We start from the raw sequence: 26,326 nt of genomic DNA on the forward strand, positions 1-26,326 counted from the left end.
GAGTAGATTTTAAACCCAGATATCTGACAGCTGGTGTTACTGGGTTGAGGTAAGAAAGATGGGTTAAGAAACTTTTAAATCAAATCTTCTCTGACAAATTTGAAATAATAATAATAAAAAAATATATTAGGTTTGCAGAAATGTCCAAAAGTCATCCACAATCATATAATTAGAAAATTCCAGCACAAATATTTATTTTTTTGTTGTGAAAAAGCTGTGACCATACAGGCCCATTAAGGGTCTTCACGAAACTAGAGGATTTGACCAGAGTTTGTGATTATCTGTCAGATGCTATTGTGTAATATTCAACAATGTTCAACTGTTTGAATTTGAAACCAATATGGTATTGATCTTGTAACTAGCTTTATGTTTGTTTAGATTTGTTTATTTCGTCAAGTAGTTTAAAAATTGTTAGGTTGAAAGTTATTTTTTCTCTAAATCAAAATTGTAGGTAAAAGAGGGAGCAAGAAACAGAGTGATGATACAATAAAACATAGTATCTATCTGAAAGATTCGACTGTGAGGCAATAATGGAGGAAGCCATTAGTCTCAATGCAATACACAGCTGTGTGTCTGTGTCAGGTATTTGATTATGTACAATCACATTTTAATGAGCATGAGAGATTACATTTCCCAGTTTGAGTCCCACATAACAAGATTATCACGTTTTAAAATTTCTTTTCAATCTAGTTCTTCCAAAATATATTTCTGGCAGAAACCCAAACATGTGAGAATACACACTATACATAAATGTTACTTTAAATGGCACTTATATTTCTGAACAAGCACTTCATAACAGCTGAGGCATGTACAAATGATGATTCAATCTTTGTTATTTAACAAAATAGCATATAATACACATGCCATGTGCGACCTAGCTGTGAAATATTGTCTATGTCAAAAGTCTATCTGTTTACCCACCTTCCCATATACTTTCCATTTTCATCACCAGGTTTCATGCGAAGACACTTTAAAAGCAGGTATTACAGGGTCATAATAAAGACTCAAGTGCATCACAGCATTATGACATCTTATGTTCCAATGTCCATCATCAAAGGCTTTAAAATATATCCCCATCACTATAAATTGTTCCAACAATGAAGCTATATTTATGACAGGGAAGAAAGTCAAATCCAATAAATTAATTGTGGTCAGAGGCATTGGAGCCCTTGAGGCCATTCATATCCCTGTCTGCCCTGGACCAAATCCAAGCCAAAACCCTCTCTTTTGTATCCTACTCTTGAAAAGAAAGTAAAAAAAAACAAAACAAACAAACAAACAAAAAATGCATGATCTAGTCTCATAATGGGAGAAAAGATAGTAGTAAATGGTAAAAGTTCTTTTAAAGTATTATGGAACCACGCATTTCTGTCCGTGGTTGTGAGTACAGCAGTTGTAATGGTTACAGCAGATGTGACGGTATGGAACCCATCCACGCTCTCTGAGCTGCTGCTGGTCATGTGTGGGGGGGGGCTCCCATTAAGACTAAACACGGCCATTAAGCCATCGTTCTCTCTAAGCCTGTTGGACATAGACTCACTCTGTAGGGACGGTCGCTATTGAGCCATGCTGCATGTTGCTTGAAAAGTCTCTGTTGTAATTGCAGTTGTTGCCATTGGTTACGCTGTCGGAAACGTAAGGCATCAGGCTGTCATTTTCGATGATGAAGTCACTGTCATCATCTTCATCCTCACTGTTGCCCTCCATGAGACTGTTACTGCGATAGTGACAAAGGACAGGGTGATATTAAGAAGTACATCTAAAAACGTTGCACAGGCTTGGTAGTAAAAGAACAGGATGTACCTCCCAAATAATTGAAAGGGGGTCATATTGCAAGAAAGAATTTTCCTTCACAGATATAGATATTGAGTTGTGGCTGTCTAAGAAAAACAATGTTACAAATGATATTTGAAAAATGCATTCATTTTTTTTTTAAATTAATTTTTCTCCCTAACTGTATCTGGCCAATTACCCCGCTCTTCCAAGCTGTCCCGATCTCTGCTCCACCCCTTCTGCCGATCTGGGGAGGGCTGCAGACTACCACATGCCTCCTCTGATACATGTGGAGTCGCCAGCCGCTTCTTTTCACCCGACAGTGAGGAGTTTTGCCAGGGGGACGTAGCGCATGGGAGGATCATGCTATTCCCCCCAGTTCCCCCTCCCCCCTGAACAGGTGCCCCAACTGACCAGAGGAGGCACTAGTGCAGCGACCAGGACACACATCCACATCTGGCTTCCCACCTGCAGACATGACCAATTGTGTCTGTAGGGACGCCCGACCAAGCTGGAGGTAACACGGGGATTCGAACTGGTAATCCCCGTGTTGGTAGGCAACGGAATAGACCCTTTCCACCTGGACACCCTAAAAATGCATTCATTTTCACTGGCAGTTGCAGATCATCTCTGTCCCAATCTCTGCTCCACCCCTTCTGCCAATCCTGATTTCCTACGTTAAATGCACTTATTGTAAGTTGCTTTGGATAAAAGCATCGGCTAAATGACTGTAATGTAATATAATCTCCAGGAAACACAACGCTCCTTTCTAACTTTTATCTTTTATCCATCCCTTCATCCAAATTAAGAGTATTTAAGATATGGCTTCCTTTCTCTTCACTTACCTTGCACTAGTGATGGTGCTCTGAGATGCATGGCATGGTGACTCATGTGATGAGACAGGGCCTGTGCTCCCAACTGAGCCCATAGAGGCATTGTAGACCGACGTCTTACTCCTATGATGCGTCACGTTATTCCTCTGGTTGGCTGGTTTCACTGTGATGATAAGGTTGTGACTGTTAGCCACCATCATGTCTGTCACCTGAAATGATGGACGGACCGTCGAAAAGAGGATATTAACATTAGGAGAATGAAATTAAATTCATGATTGAAAATTTGTTCAAAATGGCTTTATTCATCAGATATATAGACAGATTGACTGAATTAAGACAGGCTATGTCTTACTGTCCTTTAAGAGAAAATTTGTTCACAGCCTGTACATTACATGGGGACATAACCTGTTGAACCCATAAACCAATAGACATTCACAATACTTGTAATGTACAGGTGTGAGCAAAAAGTGCTGATGGACGTGATGGCAGAGGAAATTAAGCTCCTACATAAACAGTTCATGTTACAGGTCAGGTATTCGTATCCACAGCCAGATGGCAGGAGGTTAAAATGGTGATTAAGGGTCCAGGAATGTTTGCTATGGTGAGTGCTTTGCATGTGAAGACACTGGAGCTGAGGCCTTGACAGACTGGGGCTGGTGGGTCCAATGGTCCTGGAGAATATGTGTGATTTTGAGTAGGTTAAAGATGCAATGTGTAAGTTGATCTACTTAAACAATTAGATAGAAATAACACATCCACAGGAATTATGTAAATATGCTTATCAAAGCATATTTACATACATGCTCCCCCCAATATATATCTACTCATATATTTTCGTAATGTGTGTGGTGTTAGTGTGTGTGTGTGTTAGTTAGTGTAGATAGCGGGGCCGAAAACTAAAGCACTTATGATCCTAATTATTTTTGGAGGTGGTAGATATTGTCTCAGAGAGTAAGGGAAAAATACCAGAAAATTAAAAATTATGCATAAATATGCAGAATATGGATTTTTCTAAAAATGGCTAAAAACCAATTTTCTCGGCATTTCAGATGATTCTGAGCATCTTTGATTTTTTTCACCTATATAAAAAAAAAATTCTGGGACTTAGAAATGTTTTGGCATTATGTAAAATATATGCATTTTTGCAAAAATGCACTTATGATCCTAATTTTTTTGGGAGGTGGTAGGTATTGTTCCAGTGAGGACCAGAAAAATAGCAGAAAATGAAAATATAATTATAATAATTATGCAAAATATGCATTTTCTAAAACTGTCTAAAAACCACTTTTCTCGGCATTTCAGATGATTTCGGCATTTGGGGGGAGGGAGTTGGAGTGGGGGGGGGTTTAGGGGCAGGGGGAAGGCGGTTAGCTGGCAGGATGAAGAGGAGGGAGATTTAGACGGGTGGATAACCAAACCGCTACATTGTAGCGGGGTTCTTCTAAGTCACTCATATATTTTCGTAATGTGTGTGTGTGTGTGGTGTTAGTGTGTGTGTGTGTGTTAGTTAGTGTAGATAGCGGGACCAAAAACTAAAGCACTTATGATCCTAATTCTTTTTGGAGGTGGTAGGTATTGTTCCAGAGAGTAAGGGAAAAAGCCCAGAAAATTAAAATTATGCATAATTATGCATAAAAATGTAAAATATGCATTTTTCTAAAAATGGCTAAAAACAACTTTTCTCGGCATTTCAGATGATTCTGAGCATCTTTGATTTTTTCACCTACAGTGCATCCGGAAAGTATTCACACCCCTTCACTTTCCCCACATTTTGTTATGTTACAGCCTTATTCCAAAATGGATTAAATTCCTTTTTTTCTCATCAATCTACACACAATACCCCATAATGACAAAGTGAAAAAGGTTTTGTAGAATTTTTTGCAAATTTATTAAAAATAAAAAACTGAAATATTGCATGTACATAAGTATTCACATCCTTTACTCAGCACTTGATTGAGGCACCCGTGGCAGCGATTACAGCCTCAAGTCTTCTTGGGTGTGAAGCTACAAGCTTGGTACACCTATATTTGGGGTATTTCTCCCATTCTTCTCTGCAGATCCTCTCGAGCTCTGTAAGGTTAGATGGGGAGCGTCGCTGCACAGCTATTTTCAGGTCTTTCCAGAGATGTTCAATGGGGTTCAAGTCTGGGCTCTGGCTGGGCCACTCAAGGACATTCACAGACTTGTCCCGAAGCCACTCCTTCATTGTCTTGGCTGTGTCCTTAGGGTCGTTGTCGTGTTGAAAAGTAAACCTTCACCCCAGTCTGAGGTCCTGAGCGCTCTGGAGCAGGTTTTCATCAAGGATCTCTCTGTACTTTGCTCCATTCATCTTTCCCTCGATCCTGACTAGTCTCCCAGTTCCTGCTGCTGAAGAACATCCCCAAAGCATGATGCTGCCCCCACCATGCTTCGCTGTAGGGATGGTATTAGCAAGGTGATGAGAGGTGCCTTTTTCTCTCCAGACGTGACATGTGGCATTCAGGCCAAAGAGTTCAATCTTGGTTTCATCAGATGAGAGAATCTTGTTTCTCATGGTCTGAGAGTCCTTTAGGTGCTTTCTGGCAAACTCCAAGCGGGCTGTCATCTGCCTTTTACTGAGCAGAGGCTTCTGTCTGGCCACTCTACCATAGAGGCCTGATTGGTGGAGTGCTGCAGAGATGGTTGACCTTCTGGAAGGTTCTCCCATCTCCACAGAGAAACGCTGGAGCTCTGTCAGAGTGACCATCGGGTTCTTGTTCACCTCCCTGACCAAGGCCCTTCTCCCCCGATTGCTCAGTTTGGCAGGGCGGCCAGCTCTAGGAAGAGTCCTGGTGGATCCAAACTTCTTCCATTTACGAATGATGGAGACCACTGGCCTCTTCGGGACCTTCAAAGCTGTAGACATTTTTTTGTACCCTTCCCCAGGTCTGTGCCTCGATACAATCCTGTCTCGGAGGTCCACAGACAATTCCTTTGACTTCATGGCTTGGTTTCTGCTCTGACATGCACTGTCAACAGTGGGACCTTATGTAGACAGGTGTGTGCCTTGCCAAATCATGTCCAATCAATTGAATTTACTACATGTGGACTCCAATCAAGATGTAGAAACATCTCAAGGAGGATCAGTGGAAACAGGATGAACCTGAGCTCAATTTTGAGTGTCATAGCAAAGGGTGTGAATACTTATGTATATGCAATATTTCAGTTTTTTATTTTTAATAAATTTACAAAAATTTCTACAAAACCTTTTTCACTATGTCATTATGGGGTATTGCTTGTAGATTGATGAGAAAAAAAAGGAATTTAATCCATTTTGGAATAAGGCTGTAGCATAACAAAATGTGGGGAAAGTGAAGGGGTGTGAATACTTTCCGGATGCACTGTATATAAAAAAAAATTTCTGGGACTTAGAAATGTTTTGGCATTATGCAAAATATGCATTTTTGCAAAAATGCACTTATGATCTTAATTTTTTTGGGAGGTGGTAGGTATTGTTCCAGAGAGGACCAGAAAAATATCAGAAAATTAAAGTAATTATAGTAATTATTCATAATTATGCAAAATATGCATTTTCTAAAAATGGCTAAAAACCACTTTTCTCGGCATTTCAGATGATTCTGAGCATTTGGGGGAGCGAGTTGGAGTGGGGGGGAGGTAAACCACTTTTCTCGGCATTTCAGATGATTCTGAGCATTTGGGGGGAGGGAGTTGGAGTGGGGGGGGGGTTTAGAGGCAGGGGGAAGGCGGTTAGCTGGCAGGATGAAGAGGAGGGAGATTTAGACGGGTGGATAACCAAACCGCTACATTGTAGCGGGGTTCTTCTAATATATATATGTAATCCAGTGAGTCAAGTAAATTCTTTATGAGACAGTACAAGCCTGTTTCATGCCATAAGCAATCATCATTATGGTATGAAACAGGCTTGTACTGTCTCATAAAGAATTTACTTGACTCACTGGATTATTTTGCTCCTTATTTGTTGAGCACTTTCCCTACCATTGAGTGTTTCTTTTAACAAAGTTGTATATATATATCTTTTTCTTTTCTTTCCCGAAACCATCAGTAGCGTTTAAAAGTGCTCAACAAATGAGGAATGGAATATTAAGAATATCAGCAGAATATCAGTGGAATATCAGCTGCCAAGCTGGCTACTGATGGCCAACTTGCCAGGTGATGAGTGCATGATGCACGAAACAGGCTTGTACTGCTATGAATTAAAGTTTTTTTCCCCCTACATCTATCTTATTATTTTGCACCTCATTTGTTGAGCACTTTTCTCAACACCATTGATGGTTTCTGGAAAAAAAAACACTATACGCTATATATATAAAACTTTCGTTAAAAGAAACACTCAACAGTAGGGATAGTGCTCAACAAATAAGGAGCACAATAATCCAGTTAGTCAAGTAAATTCTCTATGAGACAGTACAAGACTGTTTCATGCTATAAGCAATCATCAGCTGTCAATGAAACCATTCGAGGAAGGACATATCTACTGTGTCGTCATGCACATCACGTGCACATTGACCTATGGGGAAGGGAGATGTGTAACGTACAAAAATTTCAAAAGCACGTGATCACGAATGGAGTTGCGATTTAAAATTCAAAAACGTGATCGCTAACGGTTTTTTTACGTTGCACATCTCTCTTCCCCTTTGGTCAATGTGCATGTGATGTGCATGACAATGCAGCAGATGGTATGTCCTTCCTCGAGGCTTGTACTGTCTCATAGAGAATTTACTTGACTAACTGGATTATATATATATATATATATATATATATAAAAGGTTTTTTTTCTCGAAACCGTCAATGGTGCTGAGTGCTCAATATACATATATAATTTATGTCTTAACAAATCTGTTATCTTTTGGTCTGAATTTAAACACAGCACCGGGAATGTACACCTTAGCAGTGAAATTAAACTTCCTAATTTTCGATGGATGCAAATTTACTTGGCTGCCAGGGCTGTACCACATGGGACCCACATGGGACCTTCTGCTGTGTTTGACTTCAGACTAAAATATAACCGAATCTGTAGGGCCGTCAAATTCCCTAAAACATAAAAATAGATTGGTAATACACATTTTAGTTTCTGGAAAAGCAATACTTTGATTAACATATTCACACAATTCCTGTGGCTGTTATTTTTATTTTATTGTTTTTTTTTGGGTTTTTTTAAACAGATAAAGTTACATACTGTGCCTTTAATGTGAGTGCCAGTGTAGTGGGGCTCTGTTATGCTCCACTGCAGAGGAAGCAATAGGTGGGGTGCTGCAAAGAGCAGTTTAGGTGTCAGGATGACGGAGAGACTCTGCGGCAGCAATAATGCATATCAGCAGTGTGATAATCAAAACTGAGACCAAGAAAAGGGGAAAAAAATCACTGAATGACTCTCAAGATGAATATTAAATTTGTTGCGTTGTATTGGGATCGTCAAATCACCTGATGTGGATAAAGGTCAGCTGAAGTATAACTACGCTCCTCCTCTTCTCAACATAAAGGTGGATTTTTCTGAACAATTGCTGCATAGGTGACCTTTTGAATTTGGGTTTTGACAGAATGTGGTGGGGTGTGACCTCCTCAAAACTTCTGCCCTTCAGCAAGAGATTATGAAAAGGAATGTAATCTGCCCTTAATTTCTGCTCCTGACAATCTGTTTACCTTAAATAACTCATTTGATGAAAACCCCATGTTACACTGAAGATAGATTTTAGCTCATTGTCCTGAGAGTCATAGCTACATGTGGATTGAGACTGTTACGTTTGCCAGTATTACTAAACTTCAGGCAATCTGTCTTTCATTAGTCTTTCTAGTCCAGAAGCTGACTAAACAGAATGTTACTTCCATGAAATGATTTTCAGCATTCACCTGATCCAGAGATTTTCCAGCCACGTCAATGCCATTGACTTCCAGGATCTCATCATTAACCCCCAGCAGCCCAGTGCTCTCAGCCAGCCCACCGTGTACCAGACGAGATATGAACACCCCGGGGACCTGGAGGAGGGGGATGAAACGAGGTGGTAGTTAAAGGCACATTTCTCTGAAAAGAGTATTGAGAACCTCAGCAGTTTTTTTTTTTTTTTGTAAATTTCTAATCAAAAATAAAAAGGAAACGAAGAAAGTTGAATCAGGTCATCTGTATACAACGTTGCATCCAGCTGTTGTATCCAGATGAACCGATTCAACCTTCTTTGATTTTCTTACCTGGATTATTGAGCATGCATCAATAATCCAGGTAAGAATCCATAAAAAGGAAACCGTTTTCAAAATAAACATTTGATCTCAATCATTGATGTTTAGTAATTTAATTTCTTGTCAAGGTGAAGAAAATGAAGATAAACGAGATGTAAAAAAAGAAAAGCAGGGGAATTGAGAATATGAAGGAAGATATAGCATATATAGGTATAGCATTTTTTTGTTTGACTGATCTTCAGAAAATAAGACCAAATCTTTATGGTGGAAAATTAATCTTTAATCTACGTACGGGGCTTCATGTGAAGGACAATGGTAATTGCAAAAATAAAAGGCTCAATTTAAAGCCTGTGAGAGTAGGTTTTTTTGCACAAATCAAATTTGTGTTGATCAAACCAGTCACTTAAAATAAACTAATGCTGCAAGTGGCACTTAAAGGGCTCCAGGCTCTATAATGTAATGACAATTAGTGCTGAGATAACAGATGGCAGAAAGACCGGTCACACATCAGCCAATTCTACAGAAACAGATGAGTTGATTGAAGATGGATAGATTGAACGATAAACACATATTCTGACAAATAATTGCTCTATTAGCTCATATAACATTTTGTGGAAAGTGACTGACTGGAATGGGACATACATTCAATTAAAGATACTGCCAATGAGGAGCTAATGGGCTGGAGCCCTATGAGCCCCTGTACTAACTCATCCTAAAGTGCATGTGACACATCACCCACAATTTTAAGAGCAATTCTTGGTGGTCCTTATTTGCATCTGTTCATGGGTATTTAGATATTAGCAGTACCTACGTTTCCTTTAAATCAGGGATAGGCAACATGGTCCAGAAAGGTCCGGTGTGGGTGCAGGTCTTTGTTCCAACCAAGCAGTTACACACCTGATTCTATTAGTCAACCAGTAGTCTTTGCTAAGGACCTTGATTTGTAGACTCAGGTGTGTAACTCCTTGGTTGGACCAAAGACCTGCACCCACACCGGACCTTTCTGGAGCATGTTGCCTATCCCTGCTTTAAACTGACATTGACAGTTTGTCAGCCAAAACCTAAAGCTGTTTTTTAACCCTAATAATGTAAAAAACCATGAGCGGCCCCCGCGCCAAAGTTGTGTACATCAAGCTGCCTATAGTTTTTTATCAACTGGACAACTAGTGTGATGGATGTGATCTTTTAAGTGGGACTTCCTCCGGCATGTATGTAAGTAACCTGCTAACATTTATTTCAGCATCTCTGATATAGTCTCTGTACCATTGCACCTTATCACCTCTTATTTCACCTGTATAAATCAATCCTTGTATATATATCTGGATTGTTGTGTTGTTATTCTATGTTAAGTACACTTAGAGAGGGGCGTCCGGGTAGCGTAGCAGTCTATTCCGTTGCCTACCAACATGGGGATCGCCACACAAGTGGCTGTGTCTGCGGGTGGGAAGCCGGATGTGGGTATATGTCCTGGTGATCCTCCCACACGCTATGTCCCCCTGGTGAAACTCCTCACTGTCAGGTGAAAAGAAGTGGCTGGCGACTCCATATGTATCGGAGGAGACATGTGGTAGTCTGCAGCCCTCCCCGGATCAGCAGAGGGGGTGGAGCAGAGACCCAAATGGCTTGGAAGAGTGGAGTAATTGGCCGGATACAATTGGGGAGAAAAGGGGGGGGGGAATAAAAAAAAAAACCGTACACAGAGCCACGAAACCGGAGTCAAATTCTATGTAGTGCAAACCTACATGGCCAATAAACATGATTCTGAGTCTTTGAGTTATTGTGCCAGTATTTGGCTGATTGGCATCATGTATGTTGACCACATTTATTGTCTGTAAATCAAAATTGACCACCTGTAAATCAAAATTGACCGCAATAAATCAAAATTTACAATCAAGAGAAAAACAAAGTTTTGCCCCCTACGGCTTGACACCCCCCCCCCCAAAAGAATCGCTACTTTTGATGACTGTCTTCGCCTTCCCTTACCTTTTCTACGCCCTGTGGGGTCACACGTACGCTCACTCCGTCACGGATGTAGAAACCCAGGGGTTTGTTGGTACCATGTTTGTGGAGTCGTACCCGTCGGTGCGTCTCTGGCAAGATGTCAACATCGATGATAGATGAAATCTGTCTGAAGTCCTGGGGCAAGCTAATCAGAAGGCCCGGTCTGTTTTTCTGGTTAGTGGAGCTCGAGCCGGTTGTGCCTCGGAGGCCAGTCAAGCCCAACCCCTTCTTACGCCTCTGGAGGGAATTGGTGGCAAAGATCGCAGGCTCATCCTCTGGAAAGAAATGTTGATCATTTTCATTCTGATGCTCTTAAAATAATTCCTCAATGCAGATTGAAATTAATTTTAAATTGTACATTATTGATCTCACAGATCAGGGTTGACCGGTGTCTGATGAACTGAGAGGTCCGAGAAGCTCATAAGTAGTTAGCATGTAAGTGATGCTCTGTGATGCCAGGCCAATTTAACAGCTTTGTAGATATATGTAAAATCTTGAACTCTACTCTAAACCTAACGAGTAACTAGTGGAGACCTTTATATGATCGAATTTGAAAGTTTCAGATAAAACACAAGCTGCTGCATTGTGAATACGTTCGAACTGTTTGATGGGTTGTTTTGAAAGGCTAGAACAAAGTGCATGGCATTAGACCAATTAGCTTGAAATGAAGGTGTGCTTAAAGGGGAAATTCACTGATTTTTAACCTTATCTCTTGTCTATCTGTGACAAGCTGCAGTTGTTCCTGATACATCTCTGGAGTGATGGTGAAATTGAGTTTTTCTCTGGCCGCCACGTCACGATACATCACTTGGCGGCTGGAAAAACTAAAGACAGCCTAGCAGGGTTTCTAATACTCTAATTTACTCTAAACACACTGTTCAATAGACTCAGCTATGTTTCTGAAGGTGGAAACAACATCCCACAACACTAGTGCAGAGGATTTTACGGACGATGATACACAGCCTTATGTGCAATGAATTCTGGTACCTGTAGGCCCTGTAGGAAACACTGAGCAGGACAACACCAATTTCTCTGTCAATTTAGTATGCAATGAAGAATTTATTGCTTCAATCGACTACAACACTCATCGGTATTGTTTGCACATGCACAAAGCCATCAGTGAAATGTCCCTTTAAGTAATTCTGAGTCTAAGATAGAAAATGTCTGACTTTAGAGATATTGTTGAGGTGATAAAAAGCTGTTCTAGTGATGCTGATTATGTGAACCTGGAGCATCAGATGGTCATCCAGCTCAGCCCGACGTTTCTGAGCTGGGTGCAACTCTTCCGAGATAGAGACTATAGTATGGCGTAAGACTTGTCTCAAAATTAATAAATGCAGAAAAATTAAATGCAGAGAACATGACTTACACGTTCATCAAAGCCATACAAACGAGTACGTTGAATCACAAATGTCTTCTAGACACAAATGAATACTTATAAATTCTTACATGAGGACAGCAATTCCTCAAATATTTTTCTAAGTTTATGATATTGAACAAATGATATACTTATATCATATTTGAAGTTTTGAATCTGCATTCATCAACGACAAATCCCATAAAGATCAGTTCACAGTTGTCTATAGATTTTTAAGACAAATTCAAAAGTCTGTTTTTTTTCAAGGGATATTCATTTCAACCAATCACATCACATTTTGCTCTGCATCAATTGCCACCCTGTTTATTCAAAAGGGAGGAAGAAATACAAGCAATGCGACAGTGTGTAAGAAGGCATCACATAATTGTCTAACATTCAATTTGCAAAGACAGATATTTAACAAGGCAATTTAGCCTCACACACTTAAACTGGCCGTTTTTGGCCCTGCGATGGCCTGGCGGCCTGTCTAGGGTGTCTCCCCGCCTGCCGCCTAATGACTGCTGGGATAGGCTCCAGCATCCCCGTGACCCTGAGAGCAGGATGAGCGGTTTGAATAAGGGATGGATGGATGGATGGACACTTAAACTGTATAATGGAAAATACACTTATTCATGCAACTTCAGTAAGTGATACATTTCTTTCTCTAAATGTTAGCCATTTAAGTAATGCCTCCTTATTTTGCTAGTGGGCCATATAATAAGTTGTGTGATGGAAATCTTATCTGGCAGACATTTTGGAGCTCAGCAGATGTGAACGGCATGACATTGTTAAGTTGTAGGAGTATTATCAATCTCACAAACATGCTCCAGTCCGGAAATGACTTGATGGCTTTTTGTTGTAGGAAGGCAAGCTACAGTGGATTGCAAAAGTATTCATACCCCTTGAACTTTTCCACATTTTGTCACGTTTCGACCACAAACATAAATATATTTTATTGGAATTTTATGTGAAAGACCAACACAAAGTGGCACACAATTGTGAAGTACAAAGAAAATGATACATGATTTAAAAAAAATTTTACAAATAAAAAACTGAAAAGTGCGGTGTGCAAAAGTATTCAGCCCCCCAGAGTCAATACTTTGTGGAACCGCCTTTTGCTGCAATTACAACTGCAAGTCTTTTGGGGTATGTCTCTACCAGCTTTGCACATCTAGAGACTGAAATTTTTGCCCATTCTTTGCAAACAGCTCAAGCTCAGTCAGATTAGATGGAGAGCCTTTGTGAACGGCAGTTTTCAGATCTTGCCACGGATTCTCAATTGGATTTAGGTCTGGACTTGGACTGGGCCATTCTAACACATGAATATGTTTTGTTTTAAACCATTCCATTGTAGCCCTGGCTTTATGTTTAGGGTCGTTGTCCTGCTGGAAGGTGAACCTCCGCCCCAGTCTCAAGGCTTTTGCAGACTCCAACAGGTTTTCTTCCAAGATTGCCCTGTATTTGGCTCCATCCATCTTCCCATCAACTCTGACCATCTTCCCTGTCCCTGCTGAAGAGAAGCACCCCCAGAGCATGATGCTGCCACCACCATGTTTGACAGTGGGGATGGTGTGTTCAGAGTGATGTGCAGTGTTAGTTTTCCGCCACACATAGCGTTTTGCATTTAGGCCAAAAAGTTCAATTTTGGTCTCATCTGACCAGAGCACCTTCTTCCACATGTTTGCTGTGTCCCCCACATGGCTTCTGGCAAACTGCAAACGGGACTTCTTATGGTTTTCTTTTAACAATGGCTTTCTTCTTGCCACTCTTCCATAAAGGCCAGATTTGTGCAGTGCACGACCAATAGTTGTCCTGTGTACAGATTCCCCCACCTGAGCTGTGGATCTCTGCAGTTCGTCCAGAGTCACCATGGGCCTCTTGGCTGCATCTCTGATCACTGCTCTCCTTGTTCAGCCTGTAAGTTTAGGTGGACGGCCGTGTCTTGGTAGGTTTGCAGTTGTGCCATACTCTTTCCATTTCCGGATGATGGATTGAACAGTGCTCCGTGAGATGTTCAAAGCTTGGGAAATCTTTTTATAGCCTAACCCTGCTTTAAACTTATCCACAACTTTAACCCTGACCTGTCTGGTGTGTTCCTTGGACTTCATGATGCTGTTTGCGCCCCAATATTCTCTTAACAAACCTCTGAGGCCGTCACAGAACAGCTGTATTTGTACTGAGATTAGATTACACACAGGTTGACTCTATTTAGTCATTGGGTCAACATTCGATCATTCAGCAATCATCAGGCAACTTCTGAAGGCAATTGGTTGCACTCAGAGAAAAGGGGGCTGAATACTTTTGCACGCCGCACTTTTCAGTTTTTTATTTGTAAAAAAAATTAAAATCATGTATAATTTTCTTTGTACTTCACAATTGTGTGCCACTTTGTGTTGTTCTTTCACATAAAATTCCAATAAAATATATTTATGTTTTTGGTCGTAACGTGACAAAATGTGGAAAAGTTCAAGGGGTATGAATACTTTTGCAAGCCACTGTATTTTTGTATCTGTGAAAAAATAATCCACTATGATCTGATCTAATATTTTCTAACTTCTGGTTCATATAAGTCAGCAGGAATATTTTGCCATAGATGTTTAGAGAAGAGAGTGGTCACCAATGGTTTACATTTCAGCTGAGGCTTGTTCTTTATGCGAAGCATATTGCAAATGATTTGACATCGGTGCTCATGTATGGCCCCCGCAGACCTTCCTCTGCACTCTGTCAGGTCCTGGTAACCTCTTTGTATTTTCATTCTTTGTGCTTTTCTGTATAACAATTTAACATCAGTACAACACAAGGCCATCTAACTTGGACAGATGTGCCCTTCCTATGTTAAATCTGTGTCGTGAGTGTAATCATCTGAAGACCATCTGGAAGTCTGCTTGGTCTGCAAGTCCCACAACAGATGTTGGCGGAATTTTTTTTCAAGGCAGGAACAGGTGGGCATGTTTGAATGCCCTTGATAACGTCACTGAGTTTGCAGACTGTAGCATCCAGGACAGGTCCATGGTCAAGAAAGCAATTGGAGGGGGCATCTGGGTGGCGTGGCGGTCTATTCCATTGCCTACCAACATGGGGATCGCGGTTCAAATCCCCGTGTTACCTCCGGCTTGGTAGGGTGTCCCTACAGACACAATTGGCTGTGTCTGCAGGTGGGAAGCTGGATGTGGGTATGTGTCCTGGTCGCTGCACTTGTGCCTCCTCTGGTTGGTCGGTCGGTCGGGGCGCCTGTCTGGGAGGGGGGACAATCCTCCCACGCGCTACGTTCCCCTGGTGAAACGCCTCACTGTCAGGTGAAAAGAAGCAGCTGGCGACTCCACGTGTATCGGAGGAGGCATGTGGTAGTCTGCAGCCCTCCCCGGATCGGCAGAGGGGGTGGAGTAGCGATGTTTGCTTTGGTGTGACATGGATGATAATAAAATGTCTTGGTTACTTCCAAATCATTCCAAAAAGCTGACATCCATATCTCAACCAAAAGCTCATCCGTTTAATTGTGAAAGAATTTGCAATGTGAAAGTATGCAGAAGGAGCTTGAATCCAAATTTTAGACGAGAATAAATAATAACCAGACAACTAGTTACATTTCCTTTAAGAGAGGACTCACCGATTGCTCACCTCTAGTTAGTCATATTTCATTTCATCACCTTGATGTTCAGAAACATCACGCTGATTAAACAAAATAATGATGAAGGGAACCGGTCAGGGTGCAGACTTAATCTGTTCTTTCAATGTTTTGGTCTAGTACACCGCCCACCACCTACCTCAGATGAGATAAGGGGGTGTACGTGATGTTCATGCGTGGTCTCACAACAAACCTTGAAGAAAAATATAAACTGAGGTGCAATTTAAATAAGATGGAATAATTTGGAATCACAATTACTAGTAATTTAGACAAACTATAGGGTCTTTTTTTACTGAGGGATGTTCTCCCTCAGTTCATTTTCTTATTTCAGTAAGATACCAATGCCAATGGGCGGCACGGTGGCGCAGTGGTTATCACGGTCGCCTCACAGCAAGAAGGTCCTGGGTTCGAGCCCCGGGGTAGTCCAACCTTGGTGGGTCATCCCGGGTCGTCCTGTGTGGAGTTTGCATGTTCTCCCCGTGTCTGTGTGAGTTTCCTCCGGGGCCTCTGGTTTCCTCCCACAGTCCAAAGACATGTAAGTCAGGTGAATGGGCCGTACTAAGTTGTCCCTAGGTATGAGTGTGTGTACCAATACCAGTATCTATACCCTCTGCCAGCTTCATATAAAGGAATCGAATGGTAACAGAGTTTATATGGAACAATAAAAGAAAAAGGATAAAATTTGCAAGACTAATTGCTTAAAAACAATAGAGCAGACTAGCTATTCCAAATTTTCAAAACCATTTCAGTGTATTAGAAGTCAATTTAGCAATGAAATTGCTTGCTTTCAGAACTGAAGCAAAATGTTGTTCAATGGAAAGGTCATATGTGCCACATGAGGATGTGTCTTCATGCATGCTCAATAATCCAGGTTGAGATGTGTATTTTTTAAACATCGCGTCTCAGTTGCTTTCAAACCCCAAAACACACTGTGCCAGAAGTTGGTCCACCCCAAGGATCGGGTGCCCCAGCACAAACGGAGCAATATAGTGTACGCGGTTACATGCCAAGAGAAAGGCTGTGACCTGTACATCAGGGAAACTGAAGAGATGCTGGCCAAGAGAATGGCACAACACAGAAGAGCTAACACGTCAGGCCAGGTCTGCGCAGTCTACACGCATCTGCAGGCCAGTGGCCACTCTTTCACTCTTTCGAGGATGAGGATGTGCACATACTTGATAGGGAAGAATACTGCTTTGACCGGGGAGTCAAAGAGGCCATCTATGTTAAGAGGAAATGACCATCCCTGAACCGGGGGGGGGGGGGCTCAAGAGTACATCTATCACCATCTTACAATGCTGTGACTGCAACCATTCCTTAATCCTCTGTGAATAGCACACATGGCCTTTGTAACTAGTTAATGGTCACAGCATATGAAAGTGATCGTTGGTTTCAGTCTTTATGTCACTGTATTGTTTATAAGGGTGGTGGTACCTGCAGTCAGTTTAGACCGAAGAGGTCACTTAGATGAGTCATGAAACGTATCTGTCAATAAAAGTTGTGTCCAGATGAACCGATTCAACCTTCTTTGATCATATGCAGATGTGTGACCAGGATGCACTACTCTCACATACCACCACCATATTGAAACTTCTCCCGGGGTACGGACAAAACCCTTCACTCTCCTGAACACAAGCAAAAAGTGGTGCTGGCAATGGGATCAACGGAAGTGTCCTGCAGCCAATGTCCCCACATCTGCTGGTTTCCTTGTCAACTAATGTAGGGTGAATGTAGTGGTGACATTCAACGCCTCCCGAAAGAAAACATGTGGAATGCTCTCATTCCACATACAAAAAGAAATCCTTTGCCATTAAATAATTGTCTTTTAGCATTTCCCTGCCCCTCCAAGCCCCCCGCACTCTTCTCCATAAATACATTTCTAGCAGTGTGATTTGAGCCTTGTAAGTTGGGAGTAGGATCTGGTGACCATGGCAGACTGAAATGGCTGCCACTAAAACAAGTCTCCACACTGACTTCAGCAGATGGCGATGTAAGAATGAAGTGGTTAGAATGTCTTTGTAAATAAAGGTATTCATACTGACAGATGAAAGACATCAACACAGTCCACACATTATTATGTACTGTGTGATGCAAGAAAAAATGAGGCAGAACACATTGTGTTATTTTGCTGGAAAGCTGCTCGCAGTGGCAGTATGGCCCATTCTGGATTCGGCAACAAACATTTTACAAAAAAAGTGCATGACTCAAAAGTGTGTTTTAGGTAACAGAGCAAAATAAGCAACCTAGGTTTAGCTGGAATTTCTAGATGATCCTCATAAGTTCCTGAACGCAACTTGGCCCTTTGTTTACATAAGCAGGCAAGCATGCAGTGTACGTTCTTTAAACAGTGTATGTGAACTGGTTTGGCTGAGAGTGTTGAGTGGTGAGTCAGACATCCCCCATGAAGAAAATAAATGTCGAAAAGCACCGTGAAGGGTTTGATGTGCTCCTGGGCCTATTTCAGGTTCCAGTGGTGGTTCGTTTTAAAAATACCCGACCAGATTTTTTTAGTTTGTGATAGCCGCACTACAACCAAACATGATGATTGTAATCGTGGCAGAATTCTGTGCCTGTGTGAGAGTGTGGCGGGGTTGAGAGGATGTTTACATCCTTAAAGGCTGTAAAGGTCAAACTACTCTTTTCCCCGGAAGACACTGAGAAACTCATAGGCGCATGTTTTACTGCCTGATTGGACTACTACAATGTAGTAGTTTTAATTGGCACCAAAAAAGCTCTCATTTGTCATGTTTGTGTAGATGTTGAATACATGTTTATATGTAAATAGTTGGCTAATCATATGTTGGATACTTGTTTCTTTAATAATATCTTCTCAGTTCCTCACAGACATGACAGGGAATGCTATGTGAGAATCCCCCACAATACATTAACCGTCCTGAGCAGAGCCCCGCGTAAAGTAATGACAATATATGAGTTTATTCATTAAATCTATCCTAGTTGGGACTCATCAGGTAGCCTTCTCTAGGGAGAACTAAATGTTATCGCTAACTAATCACAGAAAAAGAATAATGATACATGCTAAATGATAATTTAAATACTAGCAAAGAGAAAAATCTGGCCCATCCAACTGGGAGGAAGTCTTTCTCTGTCTAAAACTCACTTTATGGTCAACGTCGCGGTTCACGTCAAGTAAAAAACAAAACAAGGGATGGAAATTTGGAGAAAATGTCATCGACTATTTCAATCCTTTGGAAAAAATAATTAGACTACTACTACTACTACTACTTTTGGCTGCTCCCGTTAGGAGAAAATAATTAGACTAAAACTAGAAAAAAATAAGAAAAACGGCATGATTGACAGCTTTCATAATAGGCAAACACAACCATTTATCAGTCCCATCCCTCATGCCTTCTCCATTCTGCTACAGAGATTAATTACCTCTGTCCTTTCATCCCAACTCCATCATTACTGCTTTCCTTTGTTCCACTAGATACACTTTTTCTTTTTCTCCTTCCTTCCTCCCTTCCATCCTTCTCTTTATTGGGCTCTCTCTCACCTCTTTTGGTTATGATAATGCGGAGCAGAGGATTCGCCGAGGTCACCGCCTTGTGCAGGTTGTCATCGTTGTTGATGGGCAGCAGGTCTCCGTGGACATCGGCGTATCCTAACAAGACGTCCACACCTGGGATGCAGTGGACGGTCTGAAGCAGGCGGTAGAACTCCCGGAAGCTGCCGAGACCATTTCTCTTTAACGCAAAACGACGATACTCTGCCTCAAACTGGGGACACAGCAGAGAATGACAGTCAAACAGTCACACCAACAGATTTCCCAACTTGCTTCATACCACAATTCCTGCCCTACATTTCTTTTAGTTTAGCTTAGTATTCTCTGATAAGCGATTGTCGTTGGTGTGTGCCAAGGAATTTCAGAGCATTTCAAGCCTCCCAACACAAACCTTGGATGTACCCACCATCAACTTAGAGTTACGAGACAACTCTGGCAACTCTGAAGATGCCCATGGATACACCCAAAGCCTCCTTTAACTGGAAAAAGTCAATGAGTTAGAAAAGCGGAAAGTCAAATATACCAGCACTATAACAGCTTTAAGTAAACTCAAAGTTGAGATTGCTTGTAATAGGAGTAGTAGTTGACCTTTAATGTTCTTGGCACAATTTGTTTTGAAGCAAGTAGGAAAGACAACACATACCACAGAAATGTAAAAGCATGCAATATTCAAATTGATCGTAATAAGAGAAAAATAAAATCGGCAGACGAGCAAAAGTCATCCTCTGGGCAACTGGATGGAAAGGAGGTAATGTTGTACCGATACAGCATCTCTGATCCCACCAGGGACTGTTAAATTCTCTGTTGGAGACATTTTTGACACGCAAGTGGGTCTACCTTAACCAGACAGACATGGCTGTCAGATATTGTTTGTTAGCAAGAAAACAATTAATTTTAGCCCAGCTAACTGACCTATCAAGGAATGAATGCATGACATATTTGACTTCTGTGGGTCCAGGGACGTGACTCATCCTGCTTAGGGCCTGGTGAAGCAAAATACAACAGGAAAAATCTGTTTATCTACAGCTATTATACTTTTGTGGTACTGCAGAAAATCATCATGATATATATGGTATGTGTACTTTTCATGCATACACAAACATTTACAAACCTGCACTCCTATACACTGTATAAGAACGCTACAAGTAACAGTCCACATTTGTTTCTATGAGAGTAGCACTGAGACAGCAGCAATGAAGAAATCATAACAAGTCTCCATATTTGCTGTAGTCTTGCAGACCATTGAGGTTCAGCAAGCCTACTGCAAATGAGAATTCCTGATGATAAGAAAGATGCATGCTGTATAGGAAAATCCCCGCAGTAAAACCAAATATAAAGCGAGCGCTTAGATAGACACGCTGATTTGTCTTTTAGTTTGAACTCTTATCAGTTCTTTAATTGTTCATGCAATAGAGTTAAAAAAATCACCTCAAAGCTTATCAGGATCACAATCTGTTTTATTTGCCATATCCCAGACATTGCATTTGGAGGCTTAATCACAAGCGACACTTTAATACAACACAAGGTTATAAAGGTGGTATGGTTTAGATTTTTTTAGAAGGACTTTTCGAGATATATGCAATTGGTATGTTATATCGATATGGTCCTTATATATGACGGACGGTATAATAAGTTGATAATAGCAAAATGGTGAGCCTCTAGCTAAACAAAGAGTTAGAAAATTGGTCTGCTGGTTTTTTTGTTGTTTTTTTCTTCTTGTTTTAAAATTTGGTATTGCTTTCCTGATGGTTATAGAAATATGCATTTCCCTAGGTTAGAGGGTATGCAGAGGGATGTCATTTTACTTCAAATGGCCACTCACAGTTTATACATCTAAATTGAACAAACTTACTTTTCAGCATTAGCAGAAGTGTAGATAGTCTCTCACTCTACTGAGCCAAGCAAGCTAAGAAACAGTAATAATAACAAGTTAACAAGCTTTTCCCCTTGCAAACTCAATGTCATCATAACCCGTTCATCTGCCTGCATACAAGTTGCTACATAAGATGAACATTAGCTTGCTTAGATGGTGAGCAGTTGGGCCATGGCGCGAGTATCTAGTCGTCCAGCAGATTTCGCAAGACATGAAACTAAACCTAGTGTCAAAGAAGCAGCTGACTGGGAGAAGCTCAAAGGTCACAAGTTGTGTTCTGGTGATGATGTTGTCCAAAGGAGTTGAATCAAGTGCAACTGGACTTGGTATATATCCGTGAAGATGTTTCGCCTCTCATCCAAGAGGCGAAACATCTTCACGGATATATACCAAGTCCAGTTGCACTTGATTCAACTCCTTTGGATAACCATCACCTGGATGAATGAGAACATTCACAGACGTGATGATGTTGCTGTGATAATTTAAGAGGGAGGTTGCCGATAACGAATATTGTAAAAATGTGATGCTCAGCTCAACAACTCTTTGTCACTTTTGTCAACTCATATCTATACCTTGGTTGGTAAGATGTTTAGAAGAAGGGCCACTGCTATATGGCACCCCTATCTTCCAGCCCCTGGCAGCCGCTTGCAGCAGAACAACAGTACAATACAGCTGTAATTTGATCAGCTATAGGACGAGTCAAAGACCCAACATTTGTTTTTGCTAAACACACCAAAGCAAGGCGCAATGCTTTAGGCATGTAGGGGATTAAAATGGTCACGATGGAAGGGCAAATACTGTCACCTAAAATTGTTATCTCATAACACTAAACCAGTTTCTCCATGTCCACGTACACTGCCTAGCTATGACCACTGCATTCTGCCACGTGACATCCGAACAGGCCTCATGACACACTGCCCCCTCTGGTGTTTGCAGTGCCCTCCTATGGGCCTTTGTCACAACAAGACACAGTCGGATATATTCATTTAACATAGCAAATTTCATGTAAATTGAACAAACATGAGCTATGATCAGTTGTTTGCTAGGCCACACCTCGTTTTAAGTATTCATGCTACCCACTTTCAGTAACTTTACAGACGGGGATAAATTATATGAATCACGCTGAATAATGGCCAAATAAGTGAAATGACAACTTTTGGAGATTTTCGATGTCTCCCTCTAGCTGATTGCAATTATTTCAGTTATATCCACCACACGTTTCTAGTTCTTGCCTCAAAATATTGACCAAATTTGATCATGACTGGTTCAATGGTCTTAGTTGTGATGATTTCTGTGCTAAGACATGCCCATTGTCAAATGTACTGATGCATGCTCAATAATCCAGGTAAGAAAATCAAACAAGGTTGAATCAGTTCATCTGGATACAACGTTTATTGACAAATGCGTTTCATCACTCAACGAAGTGAAATCTTCATCTAAACTGACTGCAGGTACCCCCACCCCTTACAAACAATACAGTTGCATAACTATTAAGTAGAGTTTCAGTGGCCATGTGTACTTTTCAGAGGATTTGGGAATGTTTGCAATCACAGCATTGCAGGATGGTGACAGATGTATAACGACCGAAACCAACGACCAGTTTCATGTACAAATATGGGTGTTAGCTCTCCGGTGTTAGAGCGAACACGTCAGGCCAGGACCCGCAGTCTACACACATCTACAGGCCAGGGGCCACTCTTTCAAGGATGAGGATGTGCACATCATTGATAGGGAGGAACGCTGGTTTGAACGGGGAGTAAGAGGCCATTTATGTGAAGAAGGAACGACCATCCCTGAACTGGGAGGAGGGTGGGGTGGGGGTGGGGGGCTAAGAGTACATCTGTTGCCATCTTACAATGCTGTGATTGCAAACAAACATTCCCAAATCCTCTGTGAATAGTACACACGACCATTGAAACTTTAGTTAATGCTCACACCCATATTTGCATATGAAACCGATCGCTGGTTTCAGTTGTGATGCCACTGTATTGTTTATAAGGGTGGAGATACCTGCAGTCAGTTTAGACTGAAGAGGTCACTAAGTGATGATGATGATTAGATGAGGATTAGATGAGTGATGAAACGTATCTGCCAATAAACATTGTAGCCAGATGAACTGAGTCAATCTTTGATTGTCAAATGTACTGGTTTGTACAGGCCATGTGATTTATCCAACTGGGCTGATTTATAGTTACCAAGTGCATGAAAGTAGACAGTTATTCCACATCAAGCTTGATGCAGATTGCTCAAAAACAAAAACAGAAGCCTGAGGAAACAGCTCTCGGGAAATTAAAAATGACAAAACATCCATCATGGCAGATTTGAGTGGTGCCATTGGGAAGCTGTAGAGCACCAGCAAGTGCACATGTGGAGCTAGCTTTGTGTCTGTCTGAATTATGCTGAACATGTTACGACCCTTCAAATTGAAAATTTGATTTTGTAAATTTAAGTGACATCCTTAAGTAAACACAGGGCTGAAAACATGCGTTTTAAGAGCATGTGTAAAAGCCTTTGCTGATTTCGCCGCCCTCAGAACAAGCGGGAGACACTTGTGGAGCCATGGACCAAGGAACAGCTCAGAAAAGAGACTCCATTCACACAGCATGACTCTTTTAATTCAGGGGCCAGACCAGGGATGGGTTTAAAAATCAATTGGGGAATCTTAAATTCAACCCTAAAACTGATTGGAGTTTTGTAAGGTGATTTTAAAACAGGAGAGATATGAGCTCTCTCCTTTGGGCCAGTTGAGACTGTTTAAGTTGTAGTGGCTGCACCACTGACTTGTTGGGAAGGCCTGGAAGCAAAGCATTGTAGTAGTCACGTTTATGAGTGATTGAAGCAGGCATGCAGTTTTTTCGGGGTTGGGGTCAAGAGAAACTGTCTGACCCTGGCATTGATTTATTCTTGCAATATGCTAAATCGTGAGATCAGTTGCTTCTTTGAGATCACTTTCCTGTGTCTTCTGTCTCACTCACTTAGCTCAGCCATCAACAGGCTGGTAAAGTAGTCCCAAAGACAGATGAATGACAAATGTGTGTGGTTTTCTGTACAGTCATGCACACATACATGAAATGTATTGTTCTGACCGAAAGACGGAGAACATGACAGAGAGGGACAAACAGATAGACGGACAGAAAGAGGGAGAGGGATGAGAGAGAGCAAGTTTAACATTGGTGTGCTATGTGGAGGAACTGGTTCTTTGAATTGAATTGAAAGCGTGAGGGGTGAAACAGAACAGAAAAGAAAAAGCCTCACGTTTTCATGATCAGAACTCGTCTTAGTAGCTGGCACACGTCAAAAGAAGTGCACTTGGTGAGTTGGATACTGTTTCCTGTTATGGCTTTACCACAATATTAATTTCCCTCAGCAACATGGAGGGGTTTTTATTCTAGTAATTTCTTGTTATTTCCCAGAGCTGCACTTAGAACAGAGTATGTGTGGGCATTTTTTTCAGTATACTGTTGTATGTGAAAATTGACAACATGTCCATTAAACTTTTCCGTCAGGCTATAGCAGAGCAGCCTACTGATCAGCAGATACCCAGCCCAGCATGGCAGCATCCACACCAGTGAAACTGCAGATGGGTGGGTGGAGGGCGGCCCTGCCTGCTCCGCCTGTGACTGACACGGTGCTGAACCTGTCTGGTCACATAGTAGTCTCCTCATACATGGACGAGGAGCTGGAGGTGATGTGGAGACTTTAACAACAACAAAGCCAAATTCCTGGGCAAAAACCAAAAAAATAAGGTGAATCATTTCTAAATGTGAGGGGAAAGTAAAAGAAGAGCTCTAGAAATATACACCTTGTATTTCTTGATTGAAAATATATTATGGAGATGTTTAGGAAGTTGACGTGAGAGTAACGGAAGTTAAGAAAAAGAGGAAGGAATTTTGATTGTTTTTTTTTTCAATCCTTTCGATCAACAGATTAGCCACAGATATGTCTGTTGGCTAGAGTGGTGCCACCATAAAAAGTAAAGACGGTTGGAATAAACAGATTAAACAAATGCGTGTGTGTGTGTGTGTGTGTCATATGTAGGGATATCAGAAATTTCCAAATCAATCAATAATCGTTAATCAATCAATCGAATCACAAAGTCATTAGCAGACTAATGGTAGCAGACTACAAAACACATATTTGCCCCAAAGTTGAAGAGGTAGCACAGGTCAGCTCTGTCTGCCTGGCTTATACACCGGCTACCCGAGCCCTTCGATTCAGAAGGCCACAGAGACAGCAGTGTCCCCACCAGCACCCCTCCATAAACACGTCTGTCAGGTCGTCCTGTTCGGTTCCCAGCGTCGTTTTCTGATTGTCTGTGCTCCTCGTCAACAGTCACACTGGCAAACCTCGCCTGGCACCGGCGGTGGCGGGAGAGGCTGGCTGGGCATCCCACCTGCCATGGCAGCCAGCCCCGCACACGCTTCTACCCAAATCTGTTTACGCAAAGTAACAATTCGGCACGACGCTGTACTAACACACGCGCGCGCGCGCGCGCGCGGTTCTGGTTTGTTTTGGAGACCCGAGCAGTTCGAAGTCTTTCACCGCATGTTTGCGGCACCGCCGCGCCGAGACGGCCGCGTTACGCTGTGTGAACGTGGGCATCATACTCACTTTGCTCTTGACCTCCACCACGTCGTCCGTGATTTTAAACGGCGTCCTTTGCTGGTGTCGTGACATACTATAGCATATAGATATTTAAACACTCCCGACTGCGGATGAGGTCAAACACGAGAATAATTCCTTTTTTTGTTTGTTTCCCCTCCCCAGGCTCCTTGGTGCAACGACAACAAAATGAGAATAAAATAAAATACACGAAATAGAGAGCAGATATGCGGACGCCTTCGCTCGTCTGGTTCCTGGTTAACACATTGTTGTTACTCGCGGGACGGGGCTCGTGACAGGCGTAGCTCGGTGCAGCTATTCAACGAAAGGAATGAAGGTCGCCGTTGAATGGTTGGCGCAGTATTACCATATGAGATCTCTCCATCAGTAGTAAGGAAGTCATTCCCTTTCACCCCCCGCCCTCGCCCCCCCCACACACACCCCCCTACCTCTCCGCCCCAACCCCCACTTCCAGGCATGAGACAAGAAAGACTGGGCGGGGCGGGGCTACTAATACTAACACTAATAGCGCTGATTATAATACTAAATAATAATAATGATAATAATA

At 41.7% G+C, this 26,326-nt stretch overlaps 1 protein-coding gene across 1 annotated transcript; it reads right to left on the bottom strand.

Annotated features, from left to right (window-relative positions):
- Positions 1 to 213: 213 nt before the first annotated feature.
- pard6a (par-6 family cell polarity regulator alpha) lies at positions 214 to 26,106 on the bottom strand. The gene is made up of 6 exons (XM_056282042.1): positions 25,768 to 26,106; positions 19,275 to 19,497; positions 10,761 to 11,053; positions 8,454 to 8,579; positions 2,619 to 2,815; positions 214 to 1,717 (listed from the first exon to the last, which is right to left on the bottom strand). The coding sequence occupies exons 1-6, from the start codon at positions 25,831 to 25,833 to the stop codon at positions 1,537 to 1,539; spliced, it is 1,086 nt and encodes a 361-aa protein (XP_056138017.1). The 5' UTR covers positions 25,834 to 26,106; the 3' UTR covers positions 214 to 1,536.
- Positions 26,107 to 26,326: the final 220 nt, after the last annotated feature.

The sequence above is a fragment of the Lampris incognitus genome, chromosome 6 (assembly GCF_029633865.1).
Source record: "Lampris incognitus isolate fLamInc1 chromosome 6, fLamInc1.hap2, whole genome shotgun sequence".
In the NCBI taxonomy this organism is placed as follows: domain Eukaryota; kingdom Metazoa; phylum Chordata; class Actinopteri; order Lampriformes; family Lampridae; genus Lampris; species Lampris incognitus.

Excerpts from the sequence above, each read along its gene's own strand:
- pard6a (XM_056282042.1), bottom strand. The coding sequence starts at position 25,833 with ATGTCACGACACCAGCAAAGGACGCCGTTTAAAATCACGGACGACGTG. Across the intron at positions 11,054-19,274 it reads CATTATCATAACCAAAAGAG|AGGATGAGCCTGCGATCTTT; the intron begins GTGAGAGAGAGC and ends ATTTCTTTCCAG. Across the intron at positions 1,718-2,618 it reads AGCACCATCACTAGTGCAAG|TAACAGTCTCATGGAGGGCA; the intron begins GTAAGTGAAGAG and ends TCACTATCGCAG.